General features: G+C 38.6%; 3 protein-coding genes and 1 pseudogene across 6 annotated transcripts; 3 read left to right on the forward strand and 1 right to left on the reverse strand.

Annotated features, from left to right (window-relative positions):
* The first annotated feature begins 559 nt into the window (after positions 1 to 559).
* Positions 560 to 2941, forward strand: LOC132192280 (pentatricopeptide repeat-containing protein At3g25210, mitochondrial). The gene has a single exon (XM_059607560.1). It carries the CDS (start codon positions 576 to 578, stop codon positions 1755 to 1757), a length of 1182 nt encoding a protein of 393 aa, XP_059463543.1. The 5' UTR covers positions 560 to 575; the 3' UTR covers positions 1758 to 2941.
* A 1332-nt stretch (positions 2942 to 4273) lies between these two features.
* On the forward strand, positions 4274 to 8276 carry LOC132192255 (protein ABSCISIC ACID-INSENSITIVE 5). 4 transcript variants are annotated; one of them, XM_059607534.1, is made up of 6 exons: positions 4274 to 4437; positions 6088 to 7159; positions 7262 to 7333; positions 7442 to 7471; positions 7649 to 7757; positions 7845 to 8276. In XM_059607534.1, the coding sequence occupies exons 2-5, from the start codon at positions 6140 to 6142 to the stop codon at positions 7742 to 7744; spliced, it is 1218 nt and encodes a 405-aa protein (XP_059463517.1). In that variant the 5' UTR covers positions 4274 to 4437; positions 6088 to 6139; the 3' UTR covers positions 7745 to 7757; positions 7845 to 8276. The 4 variants fall into 4 exon arrangements, with proteins under 4 accessions (XP_059463517.1, XP_059463515.1, XP_059463516.1 ...); XM_059607532.1 differs by having other exon boundaries at positions 6091 to 7159; XM_059607533.1 differs by having other exon boundaries at positions 4274 to 4415.
* An 892-nt stretch (positions 8277 to 9168) lies between these two features.
* On the forward strand, positions 9169 to 9803 carry LOC132191684 (NDR1/HIN1-like protein 10; annotated as a pseudogene).
* A 236-nt stretch (positions 9804 to 10039) lies between these two features.
* On the reverse strand, positions 10040 to 12331 carry LOC132192130 (F-box/LRR-repeat protein At1g67190). Its single transcript, XM_059607366.1, has 2 exons — positions 12189 to 12331; positions 10040 to 11696 (listed from the first exon to the last, which is right to left on the reverse strand). The coding sequence occupies exon 2, from the start codon at positions 11672 to 11674 to the stop codon at positions 10361 to 10363; it is 1314 nt and encodes a 437-aa protein (XP_059463349.1). The 5' UTR covers positions 11675 to 11696; positions 12189 to 12331; the 3' UTR covers positions 10040 to 10360.
* Positions 12332 to 12406: the final 75 nt, after the last annotated feature.

The raw sequence follows: 12406 nt of genomic DNA on the forward strand, positions 1-12406 counted from the left end.
AATTCTGCAATTAAGCATGTTTATTGTGTTTGGAGAAGCCAAAAGCGGACAATATTGTGTCATTAGGGTGGGACATTACACTTTGTCTTCATTCTTGCTAGAATTGGCACCCCTAACTTCATTTTCTTGTGTCCTTTAGGAGTAGCTTAATTAGTTGGGACCATGTTTCGATCACTAGTAGTTAGTTCATATCTCTCTCAAAGAAAAAAAAAAAAAAAAAAAACTTTTTTTTTATTGGTTTGGGCCGGTCTTAAACCATATTCAGGCTAGAATTTGGGTGATAAAGGCCCACGGTCTGGAGTGCCTTTTAGATTACACGTGGCCGACCACACCAAGATATTTGTCGAATTTTATCACGGACCGTTGGATGACTGGAAGATGTCCTCTTTGTTAGAAAACTAAAGAGCTGTGCTATGCTGCAATACATAGCCAAACTCTTTTAAGAATGTTCTCCGATTAGGCACGATCGACGGCCCACATTTGATAGGATATCACACGTGGCATCAATTTGAAGGAGCGTAATATGTTAATTTCAATAAGCCTCTCTCCCGGTCTCTGTTGCTGTCATTGTGACAATGCCTCCACTCTTGCATCGCCTACTGAGTACCTCCACTCTCCGCAACCGCAATCTCCTTTCTCCTCCATTCCCGCCTCTCTCCTCTCTCCACCTCAGCCCTAAACCCACCCTCCTCTCTCTCTTCTGCCGTTTCCTCTCCTCCTCCCTCACACAAACCCCACCAACCCCAACCCTTCCATCACAAAACCCCAATCCCAGAACTAAAACCCCTTTGGAAAACCAATTCGAGACATGGGTCCAGAAGCTCAAGCCCGGGTTCACCCCCTCCGACGTGGAATACGCCCTGTGGTCCCAATCCGACCCGGACCTCGCCCTCGACCTCTTCCGATGGACCGCACTGCAACGCGGCTACAAGCACAACCACGTCACCTACCTAACCGTCATTAAGATTCTCATTACCGGCAGGCGCTACCGCAACGCCGAGACCATTGTCGAGGAGGTACTCGCCGGCGCCTGTGACATCAGCGTCCCTCTTTACAATTCCATTATCAAATTCTGTTGCGGTCGAGGATCTCTGTTTAATCGCGCCTTCGATGTGTACAAGAAAATGTTTAACTCAGAGAACTGTAAGCCCACGCTCGAGACTTATACGATGTTGTTGAATTCGTTGCTCAGAAAGTTCAATAAGTTGAATGTGTGTTATATGTATTTACATTCGGTCCGGTCATTGGCAAAGCAAATGAAGGCGGTGGGTGTGATACCGGACACGTTCGTGTTGAACATGATTATCAAAGCGTATGCGAAGTGTCTTGAAGTTGATGAGGCGATTCGGGTTTTTCGCGAAATGGGGTTGTATGGATGTGAGCCAAATGCGTATAGCTATGGGTATATTGCGAAGGGTTTGTGTGAGAAGGGGAGGGTGGGTAAGGGTCTTGGGTTTTATAAGGAAATGAGAGGGAAGAGTTTGGTTCCGAGTAGTACTATTTACATGACTGTGATTTGCAGTGTTTCGTTGGAACGGAGGTATGAGGAAGCGACTGATGTTGTGTTCGATATGTTGGGGAATTCTATGTCTCCTGATTTGTTGACATACAAAACATTGTTGGAGGGAATGTGTCGGGATGGGAGGGGCAACGAAGCCTTCGAACTGCTCGATGAATTGCGGAAGAGGGATTGCTCGATGGGTGAGAAGACTTACAAGCATTTGTTGAATGGATTGCATTATCTAAGTCGCGAGTAGGCTCTTTATTCACCAATCTGAAGTCATTGAAGACTTGTTACTGAATACAAGTTCACAAACATAGCAAGCATCTAGAAACTGTTGAATTTGATGTGAAGTATCTAATCCAGTCCTTGGCTGATTCATCCCCACCTCTAAATGCTGCATAAAAAAGATGTTTTCTGCAGAGAAAGCAACATTTTGGATCTCTGCAACAAAAGTTTTGTAAAATAGTGTGGCGGGTCTTCTCACTTCTGTTTGCTAGAACTTCCATGTCAATAACTGGGACAGTGGATAGTTCTGATGATATTGGGCATCCCTGGTGAACTTTCTAAAGGTATTCGGATTCTTCTAAGCAAAATCATGAGGAGATTAGCATGTTGATTTGATTTCTTGCATCCTTGTAGTCATGTTCGATCAAAACAAATATTACTGTATAGGATCTTCTTATTTCTGATAGAACGCTTTTTTTTTTCTTTTTTTTTAATTAAATTTTCTTCTTGCTGCAATTCGTATGGAATTGGACTATAATTGTAGAAATTGCTAGCTAGGATTGTGGACTCTTGATGCCTTTCTCCAGAAAAAAGAAGAAGAATCAACTAGCTGAATCTCTTGAAGATTAGTTGGAAGTTTTAAAGATTTTGTATAACGTATATCTAAGGTTCATTTTTATAGAAATGTCCATCCCCCACCCTTGTTGAGAAGAGACAAAGGGTTGCACATCCATCACTGCCATGTTTCTCTTCTGAAACAATCTTTAGCATTTATCTCAGGCCATAGAGCATACATTGTAGCAGTCACTATAATTCTAACCACAATGAAGAGAAAAAATTTGCCTCTATAGTGGGAGGTCATTCACCGAATAAACTTCTTTTCAAATATTAAACCAAATACTTGCTTGGCATGGGCAACAAACAAAGAGAAGGGCAATGGTTTCCTCACGCAACAATTGCTAAGCAAGGCAGCGGAAGAATTTGGATTTGATCATCCAATGGGTGGTCTCACAATTTCCTGCAGATATCTTCATAAATCTTACTTCATGAATTGTTGTAATAAGCCCCAATAAAATAAAACAAGCAGTGAAAATCTTGTAAACCCACGTATATTGTTTATTTTACTTGTAGAATCATTCGCAATTTCTTTTACACTTAACAAATCTATTTTACTATTCTCTGAGAGTGCTTTCCACAAGGGGAAGATGTAATTGTGAGCATTAGAGCTGAAGTTAATTAAGGTCTCTCATTAGCTTCTTCATCAACTCTTTCCTGGGTGGTTGAGTGTTTATGCAATTTACTTTGAATGGTGTTTGATTTTTCGTTGATGTTGTCGATGTTCTGTGCTGGATGTTTTATAATGGTAGTTTTAAGCACTAAAGTTCCACACTAAAAGAGGAAAGATTCTCTCTGTTCTTTTGCTTTTCGACCGACCAAACAATATTCTTATTCGGGAAATTAATGAGGTTGTATTGGCAAGCGAAGACGTATCTCTCTCTCAAAGGGCACGTGGATTTGTCTGGTCTTATTAGCTCTGAACCTTTTGTTTATTCCCATCGTTTTCACAAGTAGAAGAAGGATATATAATAACGGAACGAATAAAATTGAATTGGAAGAAATTTTTTTAATTCGGTTTATTAAATTGATATTTGTTTATAGAGCGTGTAATTTTATACATGTGTTTTTATAATCGGTAAATATTATTAAAAATGCACGTAAAAATTTCATGTGTTTAAAAAATATATATATTAGTTTAATAAGCTGAATTAATATATATATATATATCAATTCGAGGAAACTTTATCGAATATATATGATGGCCAAGCTGTTCCAAAATTCCAATGAAAACAAAGTAAATACTCTCAACACATGGTAATAAGTTTGGGAGATATTATTTAGTATTCTCTAGTCCTTCTCATTCTTCTATGACGACATGGCATTGTTAATCTACAGAATCTTTAGATTAACAATGCCATGTCAGAGAAAAAAAAATGACAAGAAAATACAAAATATCATTTTCCGATAAGTTTTGGAATGAATTCCCAACATGGGAATTCCATTCGATACAATTTTCAAGAAGGTTCCAATGCAGTAGCACCATGTATCCAAGGGATTTGGCTTACATACTGTTATTAAAATAACAGCATGTATGCTGTAGTTTAATCAACGGTCAAGATTGAATTTTTCAAAATCTCTTTTTATTTTCTCTCTCCTATTAAATGCTTCTAAAAGTAAATCAACTTTAAAATTCAATCTTGACCGTTAATTCAACTACAACATACATATTGTTATTAAAATAACAGCATGTAAGCCGGATCGGTACCCAAGAACACCGGCATGCGTTCCTACCCAGTGAACAAGTGTAGCTTAAATAAGTAGGTTTAATTGTGACACCAAGAGATTAGGTAGCTAGCTAGCTAGGTTTAAATTTTTTTCTCAATTTTCGAAAGAACAAAAAAAAAAAAAAAAAAAAAAAGAAAGAAGGTGGTGTTGGGGTATTATAGCTTTTGTTAAAAGTCTTTCTCAAACTCTTGAATTGCTCTTTCTTTTCCTCTCTCTCTCTCTCATATATATATTTTCTGTAGCTTGACCCTCGCGCGTCGTGAACGGTGGTGAGCTGAAGCCCACGTCGTTCCCACGGTCGCCACCTTGCAGCCGCATGCTCGCACCTCCGGCCATCCTCTAGGTTCGGATCCTCCTCCTCCTCCGTAAAGCTCTTTTCCCTCTTTCTTACCAATATCTCTCACCATATATTATATATATATATATATATATATTCTCACAAGATGATCACTTCAAATATATATGAATTCGAACTGTGATTGTGGTTTGAGAGACACAAACTTCAGATCTCTCATTTGCTTAATTAGTTTTACTTACAGTTGATCACTAGTTGAAAGTTTAAAATCAAATGTTTGTATGAACATGCAGTTCTTTTGTGCATAAATGATGGTTAATTTGTTTATCTCTAATTCTAAAGATATATATGACTTCGGCGGTGTCATTCACTTTCATGCTTAATAATTATAAATTATTGTATCAATATCTTCAATAATTGATTTTTTTTTTTTTTTTTTTAACTAAATGGGTTATGCGGGTTGCAACACAGCTTATTTCGGGTCATCCATCCACTTATTTAAATGGGTTATATTATCGCCTCAAGCAAACACAAATTATCACCTTACACTTGGTGAAAAAAATAAAAAATAAAGAGAAAAAGAAAAAGTAATACGAACATTTTTCTGAATCATCCTAAAATGTTCCACGTGTCTGACTGTTACTAATTGTCTAGCAAGACATTTGTATCTGTCGCTTGCTGATTGGTTGGAAATTGTGTGTTCATTGCATGCACGAAACGTGTCATTTTTCTTGTTGAATCATGCACAAACTTACACACAACACATGCAAGTCGTTGCCGTCTTAAATTTTTATCCCTTTTTCATGGCCATTATATTTTTTTTTTTATTGTGCCTTTAATTATCTCTCTCAATTTAATTTGGTAAAGTTGTGTCCATTAATTAGTCAAATATTATAAGAGGAATTTTATGAAGCCCACTGGCTCGAGTATGTTTCAGATAGATAACCTAGTAAAAGGTTCTTTCATATTTGCTGTTAACGATCTAAATAACGAATAAAGTTGGTTGTTGGATTTCTTTGATGGTCATGAAAATTAAAGGATCAAACCCCATACCCCATCAAAGTTAAAATTATTAGATTTAATTTCCTGAATTCTTAAAAGTATTGTGTCATTGTCAAATGGAACTGTCTGATAAATAAAGGTTTACTTCTTATACATATTTGTTTGGTGGAGTCTGGTTGATGCTTATAAGTAAAGGCACCCTTTTACAAGCATCTACCTATATATATATATAAAGAATCATTTAAAAGAAACAATTTAATTCAGATGATAGTTTTACCTCATTTATATGTATCTATCGACTTTTTATATGACAACATGATCAAGACTCATTGTCACTTGTGTATACTATGATCATCTACTATTGCTTGACTGAAAAAAATGAAAAAAAATAAAAGAAAAATGCTTGAATTACTACCATTTTTACTATACTTCTTTACAAAACATGTGAGTAGAGCCAAAAGTTCTAAAAAAAAAAAATGTCTAGCATTTTTCTTTATGAAAATAATATATAAAAAGAATATGATTTTTGTAACGTTAATTGACGTAACCTGTGAGAAGCACTGCAATTAGTGCTCCAAACTCCAAAGTAAAATCAGCTGAAGTTACGTCATTCCCTTCTCGTATATGCCGGAAAAAGTGTCTCGTTCTTTGTACCGCTGACCAGTGGCATAAACTCTGAATGCTAACAACACCTTCCTGCTGCCTTGCACTCCCAAAGCAGCTGCAATCTCTCACATTTCATCGCCGCCGATCTCCTCTGCATCACAAACATGGTGGCCACCGAAGGCGACCCCGACCAACAACACAAGAACAACGTTAACCCCTTCTCGTCTCTTGGAAGACAATCCTCCATCTACTCCCTCACTCTCGATGAGTTCCAGCACACCCTCTGCGAGAGCGGCAAGAACTTCGGCTCCATGAACATGGACGAGTTCCTCACCAGCATCTGGACGGCGGAAGAGAACCAAGCCACCACCACCAACACCACCGCCGCCGCCGCCGCCACAACCACCAACAACGCTACTACCGCTAACAATATCAGCAGCCATGTCGTTTTAGCGAAGCAGCCGAGCTTGCCACGACAAGGCTCCCTCACGCTTCCCGCACCGCTGTGTAGGAAAACGGTAGAAGAAGTTTGGTCTGAAATCCACGGAGATCAGAACAATAGTAATAGCGATAACAATAATGGCGATGATGTTCACAATTCCGAGTCTGCCCCTCGCCAGCCGACTTTTGGAGAGATGACTTTGGAGGATTTTCTGATAAGGGCAGGGGTAGTGAGGGAACAATCATCAATGTTGCCAGCTTCTCAAACCCAAACCCAAACCCAGCAGCAACAGTTCGGCGTGTACCAGAAAACCAACCCGGCTGTGCGTCCCACTTTTGTCAACAGGCCTATGATAGGATTGAGCGGTGCTGCAGAGTCATCAGGGTATGCAGGAAACAGCAAGAGGAGTACAGGTGGAGGTGGGTACCCGCCGCAGCCGCAGCCGCAACCACCGCCGCCGTTGGCGGTTTGTTTTGGTGGGAGGGTAATGAATGGGGGCGGGGGATATGGCGCGGCGGCGCCGGCAATGGGAGTGGTGGCGCCGGTGAGTCCAGTGTCTTCTGATGGGATGTGCACAAGTACTCAGATTGACAACTCAGCAAGTCAGTTTGAGTTGGACATGGGAGGGCTAAGGGGAAGGAAGAGGATCATAGATGGTCCGGTGGAAAAGGTGGTGGAGAGGAGACAGAGAAGGATGATCAAGAATAGAGAGTCGGCGGCCAGGTCTAGAGCCAGGAAACAGGTAATTAATTATTTAATTAATTAATTATATATTTACTTCTTTCACAGTCACAGAATCAAAATCAAAATTTCCATACAATTTTTCATATATCTACTCTTACAGGCGTACACAGTTGAACTAGAAGCGGAATTGAACCAATTAAGAGAAGAGAATGCCAACCTTAAACACTCTCTGGTAATTAATTATTACATACACATACTGACATTTGATTGGTTAAAAGGTTGTCATTTATATATATGAATTAATACAAGTCTTGCTTTTGTTTCTCTTCAACTCAAGCAGGAAGAGATTGAGAGGAAAAGAAAGCAACAGGTAACTGTATATATATAGTATGTTCTGTTACAAAAGAATTGTGTTTTGTTCATTAATGTTGTTTCTGCAATTGATGCAAATTTCTTTCAAATTGCTTCCATCTCTCTTGTTCTTGTCATGTTCCTACAAAAACCCTTGTGTTTGTTACATGGATTGTAAAATCCTTCTCTCTGGCAGTACTTTGAGGAAACGAAAACGAAAGCCCAAACCAAGGCTCAAAAGGCAAAAGAGAGACTGAGGCTTTTGAGAAGGAATCTAAGTTGCCCATTGTGAAGTAAAAAAGATGGTAATTAATTGGATTATTACTTTCTTATCTTCTCCAATCTCCATTAACATAAATATTCACATGCTTAAAGAATTACCCTTTTTGCAGTGCAAGGAGGGAGTAAAAGTGGAAGCCATGACAGAGGAATAATGAAAACAACAAAGGTCAGACCAGCGTACGTAGGAAAGGCTAACAGATGATGAGGGTGATGATGAGAAGAAATTCGATCATATTTTCATGGTGGGGTTTGGATATCATGACATAGGATTAATTAGCTTAAAATTGAGACTATATATTAATCACTAGATATATGATTAATGTATAAAAGCCAGCTGCTACACCTAGTACTGCATGCTGAAGTCGTTACACGTTTGTATTAATTCTTACTGTCTTTTTGAAGCTGGCAGACCAGTGTATGCTCTTATAGTTCTTGCTGCCTTGTAATTTGTACATCTTTGCTCTTGTTTTTTTCTCTGTCGAAGCCTCCCAGGATGGATGGTATATATATATATATATACACATCTATAAACATAGATTTCCTCTGCCATCTTTGCTCTACAAGTATATATCCCTTGATTGAGTAATTCTATAAGTCCGTTTTGTATTCCTCAAAAAACGAGATAGCATTTAAAATTACCATTTGATCAAAATTTAATAGTGATCAATCACAAGGCTAATGGTGATTTTAAGAGACACATAATCATCCTTAGAAGAACACAAGAGTGACACAAAAATGGGCATTTAGCATTACTCATCCTTGATTAGCCTGCATGCATGCGGGATATTGTTAAAAAATGGGCATTTAGCATTACTCATCCTTGATTAGCCTGCATGCATGCGGGATATTGTCAAATAACTTCTTTTATCCTTGAAAAATGTTCTTGTTTTTTGTGTTGAACAGGTAATTATAAAAAAATTTAATTAATTATTTATCAATTGTTAATTTTTTTTAATTAATTTTTTATTAATTTTTAACAATTAAATTATGATCAAGAACAATATAATTAACAATAAGACATGAACGTTCTTAATTTTTTATTTTATTAAGATATATAAGTGGTGATTTAATATATATAGTAAAGCAGAGAAAGACATCACAGTACTCCCAATCAACCATTTATGTTCCACATACGATGACGGGTCTCAATCTCATGTGGGAAGGGCTTTTTGGAACTTACAAAGAAATGCTTGCCATGTCTCTGCTCGATCGCAACCGTATAAGACTTAAGTCTCCCTGAATATATTTCCTGGAAGTTTAAGGCAACACCTTTTGACTTTAGACAGCATTCCTTTCAACGTTTTCCTGGAAGATGTGAGGGCTTCACTTTCCTTGCTTTCAAGGGCTATAAAATAAGACCCATCATTGCTACCTTAAAGCCTCATTACTATTTACTACCAAGAAAAAATACCTCTTTCGCTCGAGTTCCAAGCCATGAGTAGAAGGTGTGACCGTTGCCTTTTCAAGTTAATCTTCTACTTCCTCTTCTTCCTCATCATAGCCAGTTTCATTATCAGTGTCGGAAGCTTAGTCTTCTGGCTTATATTCACTCCGACCGAGGTCAAGTTTCGCGTCACCAAGGCCTCACTCACGCAATTCAATTCCACCGCCGTTGCCGCCAACAACACGCTCAACTATAAACTGGAGCTCAACATCACCCTCAGAAACTCCAACAAGAGGGTGGGGATATACTACCACCGCATCGAAGCCATTGCTTATTACAAGAAAAAGTGGTTCTCTACGGTGAGTTTGACTCCATTCTACCAAGGGCACAAGAATACGAGTGTTCTAAGACCGGTTTTTAAAGGGCAACAAGTCCTATCGCTTGGGACTCGCAACCTCGCAAAGTTTGATTCCGAGAAGAGTGGTGGGCTTTAAAGTATTGATATAAATCTCGCCGTCAAGATAAGGATCAAGTATGGTAAGATCAAGACTCTCCGATTCAAGCCGCGGAAGATCGATTGTCCATTGAAGGTACCTTTGAGCTCTAATGGAATACTGAAGGTTTTCAGACAACCAAGTGTGACAATGTTTATTTTTTCTCAGACCCTGATGCTATAGTCGTATGAAACCAACCCAGTCCAACCAGAATGTCAAACACATTGAATTATATGTTAATAAGTTTGGATTATTCATCCCAGAAGATAAATAAATAAGTTGGATCGTTTTTTTTTTCTTTTTTTTTTTTCAGATTGAAAAAATTATATATCCTCAATGCATGTGGATCACATTAATTATAAGCATTAATTCTTGCAGGACATCTAATTGAATAAATTTATAAAAAGAATTGCAGACCAATCCCATCTCTTTTAACATGGATATTAACATAAAAACAAATGGAAGTATGGAACATACAAAAGAAAACATGGTATGAAAAATGAACAAACTCATCTCTCTTGGTAATGAATCCGTAAATCTACAATTGATAAGAATTGAAAATTTATTTGGAGTGGAAAGAAGCATGCATGTTCCAGATTTCTTGAAATGGACGAGTGTTGAAGATGACAAAAATCTTCTTCATGGAGTATCACAAACCTTCTTCTGGTACTACTCATAACCAACCAAAACTTTTGAAAGTATAACCAACCAAAACTTGGACAGCCATCAATGCAGTTTATCTTAGCTTCTACTCATACTCAAATTGAACCTCTACATGGATATATTTTCTCATGAGGTTTACAATGGATGAGGTGAAGCTGGCAAGGATGCGGCACTCTTCATGGGTTTTGGCCTCAGAAACAACACCATAAATGACCAACTTCTTCAACTTGGGGCATCTTCCTAAAAGTCCTGCTACCCACTCTGAGAAGAAATCAGAAATTACAGTCCATCCAAGTTCTAATACAACAAGATTCGCCAAATGAGATGACCCCTGCAAGCCATAGAGAAGTACTTCAGCTCTTAGATCATAACTTAAGGACAGGTGGCTTAACTGAGGGAAGCAAACTGAAAGAGTCTCCACATCCACAACCTCATCCTCATCATCCTCATCATCAAACACAACAGTCCACAGCCTAAGCCTCCTCAACTTCGATGATTTAGAGATCATATGGCAAAACTTCGGCCACATCATTGTGAAGTTGCTAACATCCACGACCTCAAGATTTTCTGTGTTCTCACCAATATCAAAATGGACTACACTTACATCATCAATCTTCAGAACCCTCAAGGTCCCCTTGCCAATAAGCTCAAAGCACTCGAGGGGACAATCTTTCAAGTGCAGCTTCTCAAGGCTGTCAGCCTCCAACAAAAACTTGTCCAAACTGATTGCTTCAACATAGAGGTCCTTCAATGAGGGACTGCTCAGCTCCATAGTAGCCTGTGCATCTGACATTGCAATATCCGGATTAACAAGAGCCAAAATCTCAAGTTTTGGACATGCAGTGAGCAGAAGGCTCAAATCCAATGCCGAGATGCTGACATAACTTAACAAAAGTGACTTCAGACAAGGAAATTTCTGATAACTGGGTTCAACACCCATTATAGAATTATGAGCCAATGCCAATACTTCCAGCCTTTGTCGGCCGCTTTTCTCTATAATATTAACATTAGGACTAGTTCTTACATTATAATGCAGTTCACGCAAAGTGTCCCTAGTATACATGAGCCAAGCAATCACAGGGGCAGCCGAGAACTCATCAACATCGTCTATAAAAATCGATAAACACTGCAGCCCTTTGGTTTGGAATATCGTTTGTGTTATAATAATCTCCAAATCACTCGCTGTTAGATCATGAAAGACTGGCCAATCATTGGAATTGAACGAGAGAGTGTGGAGGTGATTTCTACAAGCCTCTCTCCATTTTCTACAAGTTGTGGACGCAATCACCACATCTCGAGCAGCCCTTAGCCACGACAGTATGTTACCAATGACTTCAACAGGAAGGTGCTCCATACACAATGAAGACTGAGAGCAGCTATTGCTTCCAGATGTGAACATGGAGAAAGGCCAAGCCTACAATCTGATATTCTCAGAACAGAAAAGCAAAAGGACCATAATTTATCAGAACCAAATTTCAACATGCCAAAGTTGCATAAAGTCATAATTGTCTTCATACAAAAATTCTGCAAAAACCCAGATCAATATCTACAAGTATCTTTGCGATAAAACCCAACTGAGAAATTGAGATTCGATCAGTGAAAATCATTGGCACGCAGACATAAGTCCCAAAAGCCAGTAGAGAAAACGAGAACATTTTACATATTCTGGGTATCACATAAATATTTAAACTTTGAAAGTTCCCAGAGATTATGGACCCGAAAACAATGAAACAAACAATATGTTCCCATGAAATCCAATCACACTTCAGAAATCAGGGTATGACTGCTGCTAGGAAATAATACATTTGATCAGATTTCAATAACATTTTCATCAATCTAATTTCCACAATCAAAAAGATAATAAATTTATATACAGAACTAATAAACACAAAGCAGAAGTATGGGCGGCTTACCAGGAGACTGTGACGACCATGATCTCCCTGAAAATCGAAAACCAGTGGTCCGAAGTCGCAAACGCGTGCCACAGAGAGAGAGAGAGAGAGAGAGAGAGGCGTGTAGAAGGGTGATCGTGTTTGGGACTTCAGAGGAGAACTCAACGAGTCAAGACTCAACAGGGGATACAATTGGAATTTCGAATTTGATTCACGGAATAATTTTAAAAAACAAAATA

The sequence above is a fragment of the Corylus avellana genome, chromosome ca9, assembly GCF_901000735.1.
Source record: "Corylus avellana chromosome ca9, CavTom2PMs-1.0".
NCBI lineage: Eukaryota > Viridiplantae > Streptophyta > Magnoliopsida > Fagales > Betulaceae > Corylus > Corylus avellana.